Source organism: Diceros bicornis, chromosome 20 (assembly GCF_020826845.1).
Source record: "Diceros bicornis minor isolate mBicDic1 chromosome 20, mDicBic1.mat.cur, whole genome shotgun sequence".
Taxonomy (NCBI): Eukaryota; Metazoa; Chordata; class Mammalia; order Perissodactyla; family Rhinocerotidae; genus Diceros; species Diceros bicornis.
Window position 1 is genome coordinate 42,131,529 of NC_080759.1, and position 17,229 is coordinate 42,148,757.

Genomic DNA, 17,229 nt, shown 5'->3' on the forward strand with positions numbered 1-17,229 from the left:
TTTTAATTCCCTTAATCTTGGCCCAAGATTTCCCTGAAGATAGTAGGAGAGTTTTTGAACCCTTGGGATAAGACAGTCCAACAGTACCATTGCTTCTGGTGGGAGTCTGGATCCTCCCATTCAAAGGCAAATATCTCCTGGGACTCGGGATCCAATGGGATGCAGAAAAAAGCATCTTTTAATTCCAGCACTGTATAGAACCTACTGTCCCCAGGGAGGATAACTAGCAGAGTGTATGGATTAGGCACTACAGGATGTATGTCTTGGACAGCCTTGTTGACAAATCTACATTCCGCTATTCCTGGCTTTTTAATGGATAAAATGGGAGTATTCCATGGGGATCTACATGGCCTGATCAATATGTTATAAAAGCCTATTGATTACAGGAAGGATTCTTCCTATAACTTCTGGCTTCAAGGAGTATTGTTTTACCTGGGGCCAGTGATCTATCTGCTTCAATTTTACCTTTACTGGTATGGCACTGGCTGCTCACCCAGCCTGTCCTTGTGCCCATACTTTTGAGTAAACTCAACTTAAAACATTTGGGGGAATCTCTTCCTTCTCAAATGCTGGTGTATCTTGCAATAGGGCCATGAGCTCAACTCCCCAACTTTTAGGGACTTTGATCTCTACTTTATCTTGTTCCCAGTCTCCTGAGGCCCCTAACTTAGTATATCCCTCCCTAGAAGGGGAACAGAGCATTCTGGTACATACAGAAAAGAATGCTTCAGCATTCTTTTGGTTCAGAAACCTTTTGGTGTTTCCTTTTCCTGATACTCCTTTTATGTCACACTTTCTTTTTGAAAGGTTTCCCTTTTGGGTATTCAGCACTGAGAATGTAGCTCTAGTATTGAGCAAGAATTCAACATGCTCTCCTCCCACTGTTAATGTCACCCGGGGCTCCTCAGGGGAGATGAGGATTTGGTTGCCCAGAGCCAACTGAGGAGCCCCACAGCCCCATCACATCTCATGTATAGTCTAGGGAAGTTGCCACGGCTCGGTCTTGTTCAATCCCCTCCCTCTATGGGGATGGTTTGGACAATCCCGCTGCCAATGTCCTTCCTGTTTGCAGTGCATGCACTGGTTAGCCCCCAACTTTGTTGGTGGCCTTCTGGTCCCTTGGTGGGGGCCGGGAATACTCACCCATGGTGTCTTCTTCCTTTCCCTCAGGTTACCTTGAGTAGAGTGGAGAGCTACAGCTAGCAGGGCAGGTTGGCGTTTCATCTTTTTATCTTCTTTTTCATCCTCAGTTACATGCCAGTTGTTGAGCACTCTAAAGGAAGCCTCTACTAGCTGTGCAAAATTAGTATCAGGACCTATAGCCAACTTCTGGAGTTTCCTACAGGTATCTGGAGCACTTTGAGATATGAAATAGGTGTTAAGAGCCACTGTATTGCCCTGGGCTTCAGGGATCCAATTTGTATGTTGTTGGAAGCAGTCCTGAAGCCTCTGTAAAAAGGCAGAGGAGCTTTCGTCAGGGCCCTGTTGGATCTCTCTTAATTTAGACCGGTTAATGGGTGGCTAGCTTACCATTTCCGTGGCTCTCAAGAGCAGACCCCAAAAATGTCCTAACTTTTCTTGATCATCAGGGTCCTTAGGATGCCATCCAGGGTCAGTCCCTGGCACAGCCTGTTCACCAGACCTGTGAATGTCTCATCCTCAGTCACGTTCTTTATCCGCTTGTTCCCCAGTTTCTAGCAGAACAGCTGACTTTTCCTTGGCTGTGAGGAGGGTAGTTAACAGGCTTTGAATATCTTCTCAGGTTGGATTATGTGTGGAGAAGATTCCCTTTGTCAGGTTTATGAATTACTCTGGGTCAGCCCTCAATCGTTTAGTGTGTGCTTTCCAAATGTACAAATCAGAGGTGGAAAGGGGGACGTGAACATTAATAAGTATCACCTCGGCATCAGGCAGCTGTCTCAGGGGATATATCCCAGGTTTGTAACTGGTTCCTAATCTAGTTGTACTACCTGGAAGAGGAGAGTAAAGTGTCTTTGGTTGTTGGAGAGTCAAATTCCATGTAGGGGAATTGCTTGGTGGGGATAGTAAAGGGTTTGGCCTTGAATCCACTGAGGTTAGGGACGTTGGGGTTACAGCCTCCAGCTTGAGTGGGGATGTGGTCTGAATAGATCTCTCGGAGGTCACCAGTTGGCCTGATGGTGGCACCAAAGCTGGAGTGTGTGAGTGGGGTGGACTCTGGGGTGGCTTTCCTTAGCCCCATCTTTCCTGACTTGGAGGATCATGTCCTCCTCATCAGAAAGATCTTGTTACAAGGGAAGTATTTTCAAAGTCTTAGGTCCAATCTTTAATTTTCAAATTTTACATTTTCTTTGTAACCCTTCATTTTGATATAGTGCCACGCAGCACTGAACATAGGGGATTTCTTCTCATTTCTTGGTTCTTTTGCAAAATAGATCCAATTGTAGTATGGTGTTAAAATTTAGCGTCCCATATTTGGCCCATTTTTCCCCATCCTCCATTGAATATTGCAGCCAGACTGTGTTACATAAAAGGATCATCTACTTTTGGATCAATGGGGAATACCTGAAGGCCTTCCAATTCTGCAATATGCAGCCCAATGGGCTCTTCTCTGGGATGGAGCTTGCCCCATCCCCATATTCTAGAATCTTTTCTTATGGTCTGTTTCCAGCCTCCCAGAGGCAACATATAATGGTTAGTGGTGATACAGATGCCACAAGATTTTGCCCAGAAATTTAGCACTCTAGTAGCCTGAAACCAGACCCAAGCCAAGTAAGAGCTGATGGTTGGATGTCCAAGTGGATGTTAGAAGGTCAAGTACCAGGGCTTGAGAGCTGTCTATAAGGGACACCTCTAGAATTCCTGCTCCCCCCAGACAGTGCCAAAGAAGTGGACTGGGCAGAGGGTCTGGAGAGGCCTGACTAAGGTATAAGATTTCAGACTGAATTTCTCGCTTTAAGAAAAGAATGAGCTAAGTTGCAAGATCTTCTGTTGACTGGGAAAAAGGCCCAGGAAGAGGTCCTCCCTTTTGTTGGCCAAATCCCATAAGTAGATGACTAAAGAGACAAAAGTACCTCACTGAGACCTGAGGAGGTGTTGTGGGAGGGAAAGGAGACCAGTGGAAGTCCTTTAGCAGAGAATGAAAGGGAAAATAAAACTGGTGGAAGCTGGTTTCACCCAGGGACTGCCAGTAAAGAAGGCAAGGAAAAGAGGGGGACCTAGGAGTCCAAAAAGCCAGACTATAGAGAAACAAGGTCAATGTCAGGCATCCCCAACCAAAAAGATAGACTCATTGACTCCAGAGGGGCTTCACACCCACAAACAACTGACTCAGTGAGTCCAGAGGAGCCTCAAATGCATACCTTGTCACTCCAGGACTTGAACTTTCAGGAAAGACAAGTCAAGGGTTGAATTGCTCCCATTATGCCAGACCCAAGGCTTTTAGGCCTCCCAATGGCCAGGTCATGCAATCCCTCAATTCTATAAGCCAGGCTTAAACAGACTTTGTGAGAACAACTTAACTCTTATAGCTGTGTCTTGGGGTCAGCACCACTTGTGTCCGTCAAGAGATCCTTGAGCAAAGCACTCAGTGCAGCTGCTGGGTCTCCCCATGGGGCAGTGACATCATGCCAGCAGCACAAGCACCAAGAAGAGAGTCCTCCTTTTGAGATCCACCCCTCAACCTCCAGTAGAGTGAATGGGTTAGCCTAAGCATGCTGATGCAGCCTGCTGCTCTGTCCATTGACTAGGTGACCAGAGGGCTGGAACCTCAGAGGGACAGAAGTCCCTTCATGGTCACGAAATTTTGTTACTGAACGAAAGTCGGTTCACTTCTCGCTGCGTTGAAATCAAAGCCTTCACCAGAAGTAGTTGTCACACAAAGTAAAATTTATTTGCAGCAAATAAAGAACCCACAGGGAATCGCTTTGAAATCCGTGGCTCCTAAACAAGGGAGAAACAGGAACCTTTTATTTCAGATGGAGAATGAATATTCAAAAGAGAGGTTTCATTATCACACTTAGAGGTGGGTATTCGCTCACACAGGCACAGGTTGAAAACATGCTTCCACATATGTCGCATGTTATGGTAATAAGGCCTAAGCTCCTCCTGGGGTGGAGATCTTAACATTAAAATGAAAAAAAGGTGACTCTTGGACACTTCTCAGCCCATCTGCACAGGCATCACTCTTGTGGTGGGGTTTGGACTGGCTCAGGGTGGTTGGTGATTGCATCTCTTAACATAACTAAAAAACACCTTTGAGAAAGAATTAAGTGCTTCCAAAACCTTCTTTGAGTTTTTCAGGCAGGTAGTCAGTGACAAGTTCACCTTTGAACAATCCCCCCCACCCAGATTTTAGTTCATTCAGTTCTTGTTGTTTACAGAGCAACTTGGCCTTGGCAATATGATTGTTTTTGTAATCTGTCTGGCTGTTCTTTATGTTGTCAGTGGGAATGTTGTCCTATTATTATTACTGAACTACCTTATCCTACTCTTAAAATAAATTGCAGATGTCTATGATGACTTATCATACGGTTTCAGAGACAAATTTGGATTTGCATTTCTATCCCTGGTTCTTGATTGAAAAATTTAGATTTGTCCCCTGGCGATCTATGTATATATCATATTCCACTGATCCAATCCTATGGTTAACTGGAATTTCTATATAACTTACAGCCCCAATCTTTTTCAATATGAAGAATAAGATTTTCTTTACATACATTTATACTTATAATGTAATTGCAGATTCCCACTTTTCATTATGGACTTCTAATTCCATTTTCCTCCATTCAGAATATTCAGCCTTTCCAAAGAAGCAACACAAAATGAACTCTTTATTCCTCAGGCCTGTGACATTTGACTCTGATATCCATTTCCTTCTACAGATAAATAATTCTGTATTATGTACCGTGAAATGTTAGGAGTCCAAAAGAATAGAAAACTTGGTTCTTTCTTTTTTTTTTTTTTTTTTGGTGAGGAAGATTGGCCCTGAGCTAACATCTGCCAATCCTCCTCTTTTTTTGCTGAGAAGACTGGCCCTGGGCTAACAACCATGCCCATCTTCCTCCACTTTATATGGGATGCCGCCACAGTATGGCCTGACAAGTGGTGTGATGGTGCACTCCCGGGATCCGAACCGGCGAACCCCGGGCCGCCACAGCGGAGCGCGTGCACTTAACTGCTTGCACCACCGGGCCGGCCCCGAAAACTTGGTTCTTATCCTCAAAATAAATATGTCTGTAGTTCCGTAAGACATATAAAAATAATAGTTCAAAATTTGTACAGGTGTTATAAAATTTTATATATATACGCATATATGTAATTTTATATTATATATATTTTATGTGTGTATATACACATATAATTTTATATTTTATATATACATTCATACAGACACACACAAATTATAACTGGGGCACAAAAGAAAGAGAGGTTAATTCACCCTTACATGAGTTTGAAAAAGTGCTTCATATAGGAGATAAGGCATAAAAATAGGATCTTTAAAGATGAGTAAGAATTTGCAGGGTAGATAATCAAGTTAGTGAGGAAAGAGACAAGTTATAGAGGCATGGTATTGTCTGATAAATTTGGGGACTAATTTTCTTCATTTGATGAAGATATGAATGTCTCTCAGCCAAATGAGCAATCCCCTTTCCTGAGGAGAACATCTACTTCGATTTCTCAATTCCCTTCTTTGTGGAAAAACATAGAAAGTCGACCTATAATAGGAATTTTTTATTTAGTGCTCTTTGGTTGTATTTCAGGGGATATTTGTACTCCCTGGTACTGCATATAACATAGTTTTTGTATATTGTACACACACATGCACATATACGTATAGGTAATGTTTTTCCTAGGATGGCATCCGTAGCACTTCTTTAGATTCTCATTTCAGTCAGTGCCTCAAAACATCCAATAAATGTAAAGATCCCAACCTCTTTTCATTTTTCCCCTCTTTGACCATAGACCCTAGAGACAGCAAGCAGCTGCCTGGTCCCTCTCCTTTGGGCATCCAATCATATACTTGTCACTCTATAGCTTTAAAGATAAAAGCATCTTTACAAGCCTTAGAAACCCAACAGCTTCAAATACTGCCTCTGTGGCAAAATCTCCAGAACTCCAGAATCTCCAAATCTAAAATACCACACCTGAAATTCTCATCACACTCTTCAATTTAGTTTAGTTCAATCCAATTCAAGAAATACTTATTTAAATAACCTCCTTCGGTGAATACCTATCCCCAGCCCTCTCCTTCCTTTCACACCTCCTATCATCACAGCTTTCTTGGTGAAAAGGAAGGAGGAGAGATTCTCAGCTCCCTGTGTAGTCCATTGAAAAGAAGTGATAGGCCTTTATTAACTCTTCTCTAATTTCTTTTCACCTTATTAATCAAAGATGAATCTCTTGGTTTTAAATATTTTTCTTTTACTTAAAAACTTTTTGGGCATATACTTACATATATTTCTATATTATAAATCCAACATGCTTAAGAAGACTTCTTCAAGTTGTGGGGAAAAATACGGGGTAAAATGTGCAATGTCATTTTCACACCACAATGGGATACTTTGCATAATTTAGTGATTTTCAAAACTATAAGAAGGAAGATGCCAGGCTTCTAAAAGAATATGAACCTTTTCTACAACATTTCCCAATAACTTTCTTTAGAAAGGATAAACTAATACATTAGAAAGAATGTGTCTACTGTGTGTCATACACACCATTTAAGGTCTTGAAGCAGGGAATGCCCTGTAAAAGTATGTCTATGAAAAACTTAAATAAACGCCTTCAATGTGATCTGGGTCTCGTTACAGTACTGGCAAAGAAATGTACCCTAGTTGAGACACTTCAAGACATGAGTTAGCAGCAATTCTAGCAGGAGATGTTTTCTTGAATTTTATAGCACTCTTTACAAAGAAATCTGTCTTGAGTAATTCCTAATGGCTTCAAAAAGAGGCTTCAAAACTCCAGAATGATCTTAGGTTAGATTTACCAGTTGGGGCGACCCATACTCACAAGGCCAACTTTGAACAAGCTGCACTCTTGGAAGACCAAATGGGAAAAGGAATCCCTAGTTATTGAAGCCAGACCCCACTGGGATTTTTCCTCCTGGAGGAGATCTCTAGAGAACCCTCTCAAATGTGGAAAATAAATCACTTAATTTTTTTCCCAGAACCTAAGCTATGCAGACATCATTGTCCATCCACCATTTAATCCTCTATGGTTGCCTCTGGTCCCAGAAATTGTTCAGAAAAGTATTCATTGATCCAAATCATATATACGGAGTATTTTTAAGTTATTATAATTGTTTTTACCATCCATTCCATTTATTTCTCCTCCCCATTTCCATTCTTGATGGAAAAATTGTTTCATTGGGATTCTTAGACATTGGTCAATATTTTCCTATATCACTAATATTAAAATAATGCCCAGTCTTCCTCTGTAAGGTTTACCTACTTCAATTCAAATTTTACCACCCCCTCCCCTTTTTCCCCCAGTCTCAACAAAATGAGTAACTACTTATTTCTGACCAGATTGTGTTTACTTGCTTTAGCATGCTGTCATCGGCTTTCTGATGTTGCGCCATCTTCACTAGTATTTTTTCATTGGATGCAAATTTAAAGTTATTTGATTCAGTGCCTCATTTTCCATTTGATATTATGTTACTCACTAGAGCAATTAGAGCAAAATGCTAATGATGATGCTACCAGAATAGCATAGTGTATTTGCCATATTCTGAATTTTTTAAAACAAATATAGCATACATTGGCTGTTTGAAAGAAGAGCAGGCATAAAATTATCACTGTACATTAGAAAATCTATTCAAAAATATCTCAAATTTAAAAGTTAATGAGTACACACACACAAAAATGAGAAGTTGTCAAACTCAGACAGTAAATGTTATAGTCCCTGTGATTCATTCATCAAAATTTATCCTTTAAAGAACTAGTCTAACCATTATAAAAAAATTCTAATATAAATCTACAGATATAATTCTCATTTTCTCTATTGTCTTTTCCCAATTTTTGCAATGGAATCAAATACCAACAATTACCAATATGCATAAAGGTATCAATATTCTGAATGAAAAAGAAGCTGACACAACAATATAAATTCCTCTGAACTAGTAATCAGACTTTTACTGGCAGTATTGACAAATATGGTTCTTCACTTTTTAAAACATGTTTATTTTTCTTCCAGCCAAGGGTGAAAATATAAGGTAAATCTTTTATCAGTTATCCTTCTGGTAACAAATTACTTAAATTTCCTGTACTTTGTAGATAAATACTTTGATTGCTTTTTATGGTATTTCCTCATTTAATATGAGGAACTGAAAAATAAAAATGAATTGATATTAAGAGGTAAATGTTCCACCAACATAGCACCTATCCTGAAGTGTTATCTTAATTTAACATCTGTATGATAAAAAATTGATTGGATTTCAGTTTCTTCCTCAAAAAAAAAAGATGGCCTTAAACTAGATAAGCCACAAGACCTCTTTTAGCTTACAAACTTTGTTTTAGACAAATATCTTAAGATGATGCTTTACATGAAATGTTACAAAATCATCAGAAACCTGCCACATTTAAAATTACCAGGCCTTCATTAAATAATTTTTCATTAAAATATTTCTTTAAATTTAATGAATTGTTTAGTTTTAATTATTAATCTACTCAATATAAGAAAATGAGTTATAATTAAGCACATCTAAATAAAAAAGTTAAATAATAGGAAAATGACTTTTAATATGCAGCACAGTCCCAGTTGTTCTATTTTTCTTAATCGTCATGCGTCTTGCCGTGTCCTTTATCTGCTTGTGAATTTACAAGGAACACAGCAGGTTCTGAATTTTTAATAGGCTTTCCTCAAGGAAAGAAAAGGTCAGTATTAACATAAAATTCTTCTCAATGATTTGTGGCACAAATGTTTCACACCGGAGAACAGGTGTTACTGAGGAACTAAAGCCACAATACTCTGACATTTTTTCTATGTTTAAAGAAAACTTAATGTCTCACATAATAAAATAGCACAAGGTCAAATCAATAGAAAAGTTATTTCAAAGGAGATGCTGTGAGTTATTCGGCACACGATCCATAATCCCACTTCTCAGTAACACAAACAATTAATTTTGTTCAATTAAATTTTTAATAAATCCGAGTATCGATATCTAAGATCCAAGTAAAAAAAGGAAAAGTAATGAGAAAGCTATAGTTTTAAGAACTAACCCTTGCCTGATCATTACTTTGTAAATGAGGTGGAATGTGAAATAAAATTCTATCATACACACAAGGAATGAGAGAGAAATACAATGTCAGGGTAAGTAAGGGTGGAAAAAGTATGAAAAGGAAGAGATAATTAACATAATACAGAGAACTTTAAGAAGGAAGAGGGGGAGCTTAGGCGGGAAACTATAATTAAAGAACTTCGTCCATTGGTCTCTTTCTGTAACTGTTAGGAAATAATCATCATCAATGTACCTGTTATTAATTATCTCTTGTTTCCCATCAGTTTCCTCTGGGGGAGGAAGCAACTCCCCAAGTCTCAGGAGCTCTAGAAAGGCATCGATATAGTAAATATCTGTTATAGTTTCTTTACTTGTCTAGTTCTTAAATATGTTTATTTAAATAATATTTCCATAAACATAAGCTAAAGTCAAGTCCTCAGATACGGTCATTTTGGTCATTTATTCTAGTATTAGTGTTCAGTTGTTTCCCTTTGTAAGAAAAGAAGGTACTTTTTTTCTTTTATGCAAGCTCTAATGATTCAAGAAAGATTTCTTATAAGTCTGGCTTCTCAAGACCAACACTTACAAATTTGTAGGCCTAATTTGTTTCTCTTAATTATATTCCCATTGGAGAAAGTAGAAATCTCTTCATTTCTGATTCTCACAACCACAGTCTGACTTCCAACCCTCATCTCTTTGATTCCCTGCTACCATGTTCAATTTTCTAATCCAATAGAAACTCCCACAGTATGTGGTCCAATTACAAGATTTAATTTTCACTCTCTGTAGTATAAGTGAAGGTAAGAATCCTGCTGTGATTCATATTCCAGAACTGAGCTTTATAAAAATTAAAATCTCAACATACTAGCAAGTTTTCTACATGTCCAACTGAGTAGAATAACAGAACGTTCTTAATGATTCCCAGCTTGCCTTATATCCTTCTTCACCTTGAATCTGTGTTCTATATTCATCCAGCATTCTTTATGAGATGCAAAATTTGTAAAATGCAAAAAATTTCCCAGATTTAAACTTCTACTCATTCTTTATCAGTAGTTTAGGTGTTATATGCTTCGGGAAATCCTCACTCATTCCTGTGGGCTCGTTTAGGGGCTGTCCTGTGAATTTTCATTACACACAATGTTCGAATCTTCTATAGAACTGGAATGGAATTGTTGATTTACTTTTAGAAGTACCTGATTCTTATGAGAGTAAAGAAATATTTCTCAATTAAAATTGTTGAATGAATAGACAATAAATGTCATAACTGTCTATTGCAATCCACAGTTATCTGATCAAATGATTGATAATATCAATAATCTTTTCTTGAATTATTTTGATTCCCAGACAGAACAAGAAATATGTAACGCTTATATCTGCCATTTGGAAAATTGCCACTGTGTTGCACATTAATATAATTGGAAAGTTTCCCGGCAACTATGTGCATTTTCAATTACTAAAAAGCATCAATCTTGTGACTTTTTGAGAATGGTTCCCTGGACAACACAGTCTTATGTTACTTCTGAGAGCTTTTTAGTTAAAAGCAGATATTTCTTGAGTTTTTCAACCTTACTTTGTTGTTTATGAATAGCTAAAAATGTAGTGAAAAACTATTTGTTACCTGACTTCTTTATCTTTTTCTCCAAAGTACATATCCGTTTGGGGTTTTCTTTATCCATTATATCTATAATAATTAGTTATTTGTCCAGAAATCAGAAAAATGGAGTTTGATCTAAATTTGATGGCTAAATGCTAATTACTACAAACAGTTAACCAAAAAATAGACTGCTTTTGAAGACCCAACAATAACCAGTGATACAATGTATTAGGCATATGTGTGTGTGTTTAAATATTTATTTAATTTAAACAGTTTTGATGTCCATATAAAAATGTTTCACAGTCAAGTTCATTGACATAAGCTCCCATAAAGAAAAAGAAACAAAATTTTCTTTAAATAGAAAGTCATCAATTTAATATTTCTAGACATAATTAGATGAAAATGTTTGTAGGTGCAAGTAGTCTAAAGAGCAAAAATAAAACCTACTTAGATAAATATCAAACTCTTTACAATTTTTTGCATAATTGAACGCTATTGTCTCCAATTTTTAATTCTCTAGGCTACAGGTTGGTGTGCCTGTTCTGGTTTATGAATACATTTTATATGAACATTAAAAAGAAAACATGTTGGTAATGATATCTAAGTTATAATAAATGCTTTGTAGAAATTTAGAAAATCTACGCATTGTTTTTGTATTTCTTATCTAATTAAAAACAAAATAAAAACTTAAAAAGCATAATATCTTATTGCAAATAATAAAACTGTGATCATAGCATAGAAAATGTTTATGGGTTTGGGGGTATAATTAAATAAAAACTTACAATCCTTGTGTTTTACAAAGCCACGTTCTGTTCCTCCAATGGCTAAGCTCCTCCCTTCAGGGTAAGAATTCCATGGGAGGCAGGGGATATTCACATCTGGAACCCACACAGCCATTTCCAGACCATAGTCAAGCTACTTGGGACCCATTATTCCTTGCCAAAAAATTCCTGAGCTTGCTTCTAGGTCCAAGAAGGGTCTCTTCTCCAGGTCAATCACCCAAAAGCCAGACTCACCCACTGTTCCACGCACCCTTAACCTTGAGGGCTGGCCCAGTGGGCCTCTATTAAAAGACAACATAAATGGAATTTTACCATGACACATGGGCTCCTGGGCTAGCATTGGCACTGGGTTGGGGTGTGCACTGGGCTGAGATGTCCACATGAATGTATGCTCTTTGATGTGATGACTTGGATTCTGGAAGATTAGAGTTGTGGGCATAGGCAAGGGGGCAAGAAACAGACTTGCCCTACATTGCCTTGTTCCTTCACAGAACTTGTTGTTTGAGGTTGTTAAGAAGACAGACTTGACAAGGTAGGAGGCTAGATAGAACGTATTTTATTTTATAGTTTATTAACTTGATTTATAACTTTAAAATATATAGCCAAGTGTTATATAGACATCTATTTGTACTCTTACTCTGAGCCCCACAAATACTTGTGGGGCAGGCACTGTCTTTTGTATAAGCCAAAAAGTGATGCATAGTGTTTCTCATATAGGAGCTGTGTCTCATATAACTTTGCCTGTCTCACGGTTCTTAAGATATCATTAATACCCCAATGGAAATGCAATAACAAATCATAAGTTTATAGGAGATGAATTTCCTGCATAATACAAAAGTAAAAGAGTTTTCCACTCACAGAAATAGATGAGAGAAGCAATGTTTACACCAGCATGTCAAGACTGATGACTTATGTCTTTTTCAGGAGTTATTTGCCTATGAAAATGGTTATTTACCAAGCAAAGCAAAGATGGGAGCTGTGTTTGGTTTTTTTTATTACTTTTTTCCATTTGGACAAAAAAATCCCACTGATATGTGAAAGGCTAGTCCTATTGTTTAAAGTATATAGAAGAGTGCAATCATACTTATTCAACTCTCATTTCAAGAACTAAGATAAGTGACCCCATTATTCAGTGATGGGACATGAGAGACCTTCTTTGAATTCTTTCAGCATTATGTACTTTTAGACATTATCATGGATATGCTCTTTTTTATTTCCCCTAGCTTCATTCAGACCAAGATAAAGGAGATGGATCACTCAAATATATTTTATCTGGAGATGGAGCTGGTACTCTTTTTATTATTGATGAAAAAACAGGTGACATTCATGCCACAAGAAGAATTGATAGGGAAGAAAAGGCCTTTTATACTCTACGTGCACAAGCTATTAACAGAAGAACTTTGAGGCCAGTAGAACCAGAGTCTGAGTTTGTGATCAAAATCCATGATATCAATGACAACGAGCCAACGTTCCCAGAGGAAATTTATACAGCTAGTGTGCCTGAAATGTCCGTTGTAGGTAAGTTTGTGTACAACATTCATGATGGTCATCAAAAAGTATGAAAAATAATTATCAAGAAATTCATAAAATTTTGTGATCAGTTAATTGAAATCATCTTTGATTCCCTACTAAGAGTATATATGTTAATTACCTCATTTAGGAAATGAATCAGGAACAAAAAGGATGAATGCATTTTTCACTTCTGATGGATTTGTAAATCTTTACAATACAAATAAGTAGACACTTTCCTCAAAAATCCAAGAAAATACTATTGAACATAGTAGAAAACTATGAAAATATAATTCTTCATCACATGGATTTAGATGACAGCTGTGTAAAATTTTGACCCCAAATATAAGTACATTTAGAACACCATAGACATAATATGGAATCTTTGCATATATTCTCTAGTCATAATTTGCCTAAAGAGTTTGTCTGAATTATCTAGATAATAAGAATGATGAAAATGATTAGATTATCTACTTCTCTCATATTAAATATTTAAAAACATTCTTTCATTATAACATCATTTAAAAACATCCTTTCATTATATATAAAACTCTGCCAGTATAAATCTCTTATTCATATAAACCAGTTTAAAATCTACAGCTAATCACATATAGATACAGAATTAAAAACTTAAATTGTGTAACTTTCTGTAAGACATAAAGCATTAAAAAACTAGAAGTATAACATTTAAGAAAATGGAATTTCCCTTTGCAGAGTAAATAAATAGACGTTGTATTTGTAAGCAAAGAAAGTTAAGACTGCTTTAATTTTTTTATTAAATGGAGAATGAGAGAAAATTAAACATCAGGAAACAGTGATAACATTTTTACAAATATGTATTTAGATTTAGTAGAATAGATGCATTTCTCAAATGTGGGAGTAGTTGTATAGACCGATGAAACAATTCTGATACTTTTTTTTTCTTGTAACAGTTATAATAGCAAATTTTCAACTCTGCATTTCTCAAAAACATTGTTCTAGGATTATTATTTAATATTTACTTCACTAAATCCCAAGGACTTTTGGCAATCACCTTATTAGAAAGCCCTTCTAAATATCTTGAACTTTATTAAATACCTTTTAATAGTTCATGGAACTTGGGATCATCCTGGATTGTTTCTAAATTTAGAATTTAATCTATTCATAAAATTGTATTCTAGAGCAGATGTTAATTATTTTTATAGTTAATTAGTGGAGAGGGGGAAAGAAGAGCATACTTACTCCTTTGTGATTAGATATGCCCTTTACACAAAACAAATCTATTATGTGAAAATGAATTTAAGTATCAAACCTGAGCATTTGTAAAGTGACCGCGTTTATTATAACTTGATACACTGTAGCATTATCTATTGTGTGCATAGACTACATCTGTTGGCTATGTATATATGTAGTGGAAATCAGAGTTTACCTATAATAACAGTATGTATGTGATTTTCATCTAAATTATATGTAAATGTTTCTTTAAGAGGTCATTATTAAAGCCAAAAATCATTCACGTCTTCCATGAAAACCAGTGCTTTTGCTCCTCCTTTGGTACTGTGCAGAACTAAGCTGAATTTGGATACTTCAGGTACTTCTGTGGTGCAAGTCACCGCTACAGATGCCGATGACCCTTCCTATGGGAACAGCGCCCGAGTCATTTACAGCATACTTCAAGGGCAGCCGTATTTCTCTGTGGAGCCTGAAACAGGTCAGGAATCATGAATTGGTGTTTGTTAATTTAAAAGTCTTTATGATCTTTTTAAGTAGAAAAAAGGCGGGAAATAAGAACAAAACCTTAACATTAATACTCACAGAAGAGTGATGATGCCACACTTAAAGATTTAAGAACTCATAGTTGAATGACTGAATCAGCTTATGGAAGTCTACCTGTTCTATGTTTTTACATATGGATTTAAGCCACTGTAGAGCACATATGGTGTTCTTTAGGAAATAGAAAAACAACACAAATAGTGAAATATTTACATCAAATCACTTTTACAATTTCTAGACAATAAAGATTAATAGCAAACATATTTTGTCTTTCAAAAATCACTACTTTAGATATACAATTTATGGGTTTAATCAACTAATAATTGAGATTTTAATGAGGATAACAAAATTTTTATATTTTCTCAAGGTATCATCAGGACTGCTTTACCGAACATGAACAGAGAAAACAGGGAGCAATACCAAGTGGTAATCCAGGCCAAAGACATGGGCGGCCAGATGGGAGGCTTATCAGGGACCACCACAGTGAACATCACGCTGACAGACGTCAATGACAACCCACCTCGCTTCCCCCAGAGTAAGCTGCATTTCCTGGTGTTTCTATAGGGCAAAAGCTTTAGAGTAACAAAAGAAAAAAGCAAATGATCATTTAACTTAAAACATGTTGAAAATGTGCTACCAAAATGAAAAAGAAAGGTATATGTGGATGAATTCACTGTTATTAAAAGATAAAAATTAAATATTTCAGTCATATTTCATTGGGAGACGGGGGATCTGTGAACAAAAAACTTCTCTGTGTATATATATGCTCTACATTTATGATTGTAATCTAAGAGCTATTTCTTTCAGTTAGCAAAAGGAAATAATGTTTTACTGGAAAACAAACTCATACATCTACAATGAGTATGTTTATTTCCACTTAGAATTTAATAGGGAGGATCCTAATTTGAGGGTAAAATTGTTCAATAAAAAAATCTGATTTGTCATAATATAAGGAATTAGCCAAGCAGAGCTACATAGGGAGAATCTTACAAACTAATCAGATTTGGCACTTAATATCACCATGTCATGTTGTCATTTAATATCTCTGTGTTTGGAATGGCCATCATACTAAAACATTTTGTATTCCTGGTCTATTTATAGATGTATTTTGTTCTATGAAATTAACCTTTCAAATTTTCAAAATAGGTTAAGAACTGTTAGCTTCTGACTATATAATACATGTATGTATTCTCCTTTCTTACACAGATTTGGTAGACATGCAGCTAGAGACGATGATATTAGGTCTTAATGGACACTCTCAAGACTCAGCCAATTTCCTGCTAATCTTAAAGATCCTATGCTTCAAGATAAAATTTCGTGTTGCTAGGAATGTGACATAAAATGCAAGCTTGAGTATGATCTATGTCCTTAATTTTTAGCATTTGCTATATATTAACTTCTAAAGTGATCTCCCAATTTTAGTTAGTTTTTGGCTTAAATACGTTTGTGATAAAATACTAAAATATAGCTTTCTATGTTATTTATATCTTTACATTAAAGACTATTATGCAGAAGAAATTATGGTCTAAGAATTGAATATTATTTTGACTGTTTAAAAGCATTTTACCTCTTTTCTATGCTATTTTTATCTAACTTTGATTATTAATAGTGCATGATTTGAATTGAATTGTTTAAAATCATGTGTGTGGAAAGACGATACAATTCAGATAGAATTTTCTTGAGCAGGCTAATCACGTGCTGATGTATTTGTGATGATTCTTTTGTTAGATATTTACGGTACATGCCCCTCAGGTCTGCTATTGTGGTGTTCGGCCCAAAACACAAAGAGAAGAGTGTTCATTTATGCCCTTTTCAAATAATCAGGTTTCAGCTCCAGGTTACCTATAAGCATTGGTGGGGAAAAGAAAACCAATAATAGTCCTTTATAGTTCTTTTAGAACAGGCCTAAAGACATACCTAGTTACATTAAAATTTAAATTTCACATTTTATATGTATTTCTGACCACCTCTTAGTGTGAGCTTGTTACCAGGAGAATAAAGATGCAAATCCGGGAGAATAAATGATTAATTGCAAAATCCACAATGAGCAAAAATATTCCTGAAAAAAATATCTTATCAATAGTAAATGTCCATTAAGAGGAGTATTATATTTTAAATGCTCAAGTACATATATACACATGTGTCTAAAATGCAGTCCATTTAAAAATGATGCCTTCCATAAGAAAATTAATACGTTCTAATTAAGTGGAAAAATTAGACATTCAAAAGACAATAATGTCCAATGAAAATTCATTTTATTATTTTTTCATCTAACACCTTTATTAATTCATTCAATAATTATTTCTTTTCCTTTTGTTAACTCAGAATTTGTGATTGGAATCTGGTAGGAATATTACACAAGCCTAGACTTAATAATGATAGTAATAATAATA

General features: G+C 36.2%; 1 protein-coding gene across 1 annotated transcript in view; it reads left to right on the plus strand.

Annotated features, from left to right (window-relative positions):
* Nucleotides 1-17,229, plus strand: part of LOC131418922 (cadherin-10) — a 116,052-nt gene that overhangs the window by 53,231 nt on the left and 45,592 nt on the right. Inside the window, exons 2-4 of the mRNA XM_058563494.1 lie at nt 12,799-13,093; nt 14,655-14,774; nt 15,204-15,371. Coding sequence (XP_058419477.1) covers nt 12,799-13,093; nt 14,655-14,774; nt 15,204-15,371 — 583 coding nt within the window. The remainder of the gene's footprint in view (nt 1-12,798; nt 13,094-14,654; nt 14,775-15,203; nt 15,372-17,229) is intronic.